Source organism: Otolemur garnettii, unplaced genomic scaffold (assembly GCF_000181295.1).
Source record: "Otolemur garnettii isolate 467f Iridium unplaced genomic scaffold, OtoGar3 scaffold00008, whole genome shotgun sequence".
NCBI lineage: Eukaryota > Metazoa > Chordata > Mammalia > Primates > Galagidae > Otolemur > Otolemur garnettii.
Window position 1 is genome coordinate 12,283,156 of NW_003852403.1, and position 4,374 is coordinate 12,287,529.

The following is a 4,374-nucleotide window of genomic DNA, read 5'->3' on the forward strand; positions in this document are numbered from 1 at the left end:
GCTTGAGCCACAGGCGCAGAGCCGTACTAGGCTGTTTTGATCACTATTTCTATGTGGGCAAGAGACTTGAACAGAAACTTCTCTGAAGAAGACAGGTACATGACCTACAAACACATGAAAAAATGTTCATCATCTTTAATCATCAGAGAAATGCAAATCAAAACCACTTTAAAATATCATCTGACTCCAGTAAGCTTAGCCCACATAACAAAATCCCAGAAGTACAGATGTTGGTGTGGATGCAGAGAGAAGGGAACACTTCTATACTGCTGGTGGGAATGGCCTTTTTGGAAAGAAGTTTGAAGAATACTCAAAGAACTAAAAGTGGACCTACCATTTGATCCTACAATCCTTCTATTAGGTATTTACCCAGATAATGAAAAATCATTTTACAACAAAACATTTACACAGAATGTTTATTGCAGCCCAATTCATAATTGCTAAGTCATGGAAACAGCCCAATTGTCCATCGACCCATGAATGGATTAACAAATTGTGGTATATGTACATCATGGAGTACTATGCAACCATAAAAAGATGGAGACTTCAGCCCGGCATCGGTAGCTCAGTGGCTAGGGCGCCGGCCACATATACCAGAGCTGGTAGGTTCGAATCCAACCTGGGTCTGCCAAACGACAACTACAACCAAAAAACAGCCAAGTGCCTGTAGTTCCAGCTGCTTAGAAGGCTGAGGCAAGAGTATTGCTTAAGCCCAAGAGTTTGAGGTTGCTGTGAGCTGGGACGCCCATAGCACTCTACCCAGGGCGACATAGTGAGACTCTGTCTCAAAAAAAAAAATAAAAAAAAAAAAGCAAAAACAGAGTATGAATGTCTTACCACAACAAATAAGCAAGGAGATAAGTTATGTTAATCAGTTAGATTTAAGCATTTCACATTGTATATCAAATCAGCACATTGTACCTCATAAATGCATTAATAAAGAATTAAAAAAGAATAGACCATATGATGCTGAAAATGAAGCCTGCAGTGGTAGACCATCCACATCAATTTTCAAGGAAAACGATCTCATTTATGCTCTAATGGAATAGGATGGATGATCAATGGCGAAAAATAATAGCCAATGCTATTAGCATTTCAATTGGTTCAACTTACACAATTCCTACTAAAAAATTAAAGTTGAGCAAATGTTCTACTCAGTCAGTACCAGGACCCTTGCACTCAGATCAGCTTCAGAGAAGGGCAGAGCTTTTTTTTTGAGACAGAGCCTCAAGCTATCCCCCTGGGTAGAGTGCCACGGCAGCAACCTCCAACTCCTGGGCTCAAGCGAGTCTCCTGCCTCAGCCTCCCAAGTCGCTGGGACCACAGGCACCTGCCACAGCACCCGGCTATTTTTTGGTTGCAGCCATCATTGTTGTTTGGCGGGCTCAGGCTGGATTCAAACCCGCCACCTTAGGTGTATGTGGCTGGTGCCTTAACCACTTGAGCCACAGGCACCGAGCCAAGGGAAGAGCTTTTAACAGAATTTTGAAATGCAAGATCCTGAAGCATTTCATCAAAGAAGTATAACAGGAGATGAATCATGGCTTTACCAATATAATCCTGAAGACAAAGCACAATCAAAACAATGGCCACATCAGATGATGAAATCACCCAGAATAGCTGGAGTTATCAGATGATTGTGTAGTGGGGAGCCTATGGTTTTCTGAAGATATCTTAAAAAGAAAAAAAATGGCCACCAAGAGGTAGAAGTGGTCAAGTCAAAGCAAAAGTGGACCAAAAGAACAAAGGTCATGGCAACAGTTTGGGAGGATGCTCAGGGTATTTTGCTTGTTGACTTTTTGGAAGGCCAGAGAACTTTAACACATGCTTCTTAAGAGAGTGTTCTGAGAGTTAGCCAAAGCTTTAGTGCAAAAATGCACGGGAAAGCTTCACCAAAGAGTCCTCCACCAGAACAATGCTCTGGGCTCATTTGTTTTATCAAACAAGGGCAGTTTTGCAAAAATTTCAGTGGAAAATCATTAGGCATCTACCTTACAGTCCTGATTTGGCTTCTTCTGACTTTTGTTTTCTAGTCCTAAAAAAGTCTTTAAAGGACACTCATTTTCTTCACTTAAGTGAAAAAGACCGCATGGCTGGTATCATCATTTACAAAAGTGTTTTGAACTTGATGGAGCTTATGTTGAGAAATAAAATTTATATTTTTTATTTATATGGGGTCTCACTAAATCACTCAGGCTTATATTCAACTTCTAGGATCAAAGGACCACCCCCTTCAGCTTCCCAAATAGGTGGGATTATAGGCTTGAACCACTGTACCTGACTTATTTTTGTCTTTTTTTTTTTTTTTTTTTTTTTTTTTGAGACAGTGGCTTCACAGATCACAGCAACCTCAAATTCTTGGGCTTAAGCGATTCTCTTGCCTCAGCCTCACAAGTAGTTGGACTACAGGCACCCACCCCAAAGCCCAGCTACTTTTTGTTTGTAGTTGTTGTTTGTCAGGCCCGGGCTGGGTTGGAACCCGCCAGTTCCAGTGTATGTGGCTGGCACCCTAGCTGCTCAGCTACAGAAGCCAAGACAGTAAGATAATTTCCTTATGGTCAGTTTTTACATAGAAAACCAGAGGGGAAAGTCAGAGTAATAGTTTTAGGTTTTATGGCTGGCTTTGGGAAAAATGGGTTCTGGTTTCTATGACCTGCCTTAGAGAGGAGGGATTTTAGTTTTTATGGCTAGCCTCAGGGAAGAATGGGACTGAAGGACAGGAGGGCAGTGAAAGGTCAGAGCAAAACTTTTTTTTTTTAGACAGAGTCTCACTATGTTGCCCTCAGTAGAGTGCTATGGCTTCACAGCTCACAGCAACCTCAAACTCTTGGGCTTATGCGATTCTATTGCCTTAGCCTCCCAAGGAGCTGGGACTACAGGCGCCCACCACAATGCCCGGCTATTTTTTTGTTGTAGTTGTCATTGTTGTTTGGCAGGCCCAGGCTGGGTTTGAACCTCCCAGCCCCGGTGTATGTGACTGGCACCCTAGCCACTGAGTTACAGGTGCCCAGCCTTATTTTCGTCTTTTAAATCCATTTTTTCCTGTAATCCCAGCTCCTTGGGAGGCTGAGGCAAGAGAATCACTTAAGCCCAAGAGTTTGAGGTTGCTGTGAGCTATAATGCCATGGCACTCTACCTAGGGCAACATAGTGAGTTTCTGACTCAAAAAAATCCATTTTCCACAAACTTTTTGAAGTCCCATTGTATATGAACACCGATTAAATTTCTCTTTATTTCTTAGTGATCTACTTATACTCTATAGTCTATTAAAATTGTATACTTCTTACAGGAGCTTGTCCATTAGGGAGAGATTTCTTGGCTGTAGAGGCATCCCATGAACCAAGAGACCATTCACATTTGGCTGATGACCACTTGCTTGACAGAGATTCATCTACATGTCAAAAGAAGATGTTACTCGTTGATTGGTGAAGATACCTGTTTAGTTTCCCAACTCTGCCATAAGTTACTATTTCCAATTTGGTAATTGATACATTTTCCCTGTGTCTTAACTTGTATAAAGTCTTAGCCAGTAGTCCTAGCTAGGGGCCATGTCCACTTTCAAGATGACAGAGTCCTTTCTTTCCTCCATTTCTAAATGACAGCAGGTAAGGGAACCCTGATCAACCTGGATGAAAGTAATCTTCTCATAGAGGAGAAGAATATTATTATTTACATAATATTACAAATAATATTATTTACATTACAATAGAAAACTCATTAAAATATAGAATAATAGAAAAGATAAGGGTAAACTCTAACAATCTCTTTAATCATCACATAATCCTGCACTCTGCACAAACTAATCCTTTCTCTTTCACTGCCCATGGAATAGTCAGCTCTCAGTGATAAAATAAATCCTGAAGACTGTTACCTAGGAATTAATCTTATTTGTTCTAATGTTAGCAGGAAATATAATCTTACTTGGACTGGCATTGCCACCTGAGAGACCTGTTTGTTTCTCTCTCAGGTCATCAATTCAGTGCCTTTTCTGACCATCTCCTCCTCTACCACAGAATATATTTTACTTCCTCTTTTTTTCAAAGAATGTTTGAATTAACTCTTCTTCCTTTGGCTACTAAGAACCAGAATTGTACAGGGCTTAGGCTACTTTAACCACAGCCAGACCAGATCAGCATGCAGAAGTGTCATATCACCATCAAAGGACCATTAGTTTACCTGGTTAATCCTCATGTAATTAAATTATGAGCCTTGTTGATTTTATTTTTAAATATTCATTTTATAAATCTAGCTACATAATATTTGGCCAGTATACCAACACAGCTTTTGACTAGATCTGGTAGGAAGACCCAGGGTTGATAAGTATGGCCCAAGGATTGTAATTCTTTTTCTTTTGTCCCTCTCTCTTTTTTTTTT

The 4,374-nt window shown here is 40.5% G+C and overlaps 1 protein-coding gene, 1 non-coding gene and 1 pseudogene across 3 annotated transcripts in view; 2 read left to right on the forward strand and 1 right to left on the reverse strand.

The window, feature by feature from the left end:
- FAM149B1 (family with sequence similarity 149 member B1) overlaps positions 1-4,374 on the reverse strand; it is an 84,180-nt gene that overhangs the window by 12,992 nt on the left and 66,814 nt on the right. For both annotated transcript variants that reach the window (XM_012801422.2, XM_023509572.1), the window contains exon 9: positions 3,288-3,391. In XM_012801422.2, the coding sequence (XP_012656876.1) occupies positions 3,288-3,391 (104 nt within the window). The remainder of the gene's footprint in view (positions 1-3,287; positions 3,392-4,374) is intronic.
- Positions 1,597-1,669, forward strand: LOC111723156. The gene has a single exon (XR_002771755.1). It is a non-coding gene; the product is annotated as a small nucleolar RNA SNORD65 (small nucleolar RNA).
- The window catches only part of LOC105886377, a 2,083-nt pseudogene continuing 1,304 nt past the window's right edge, over positions 3,596-4,374 (forward strand).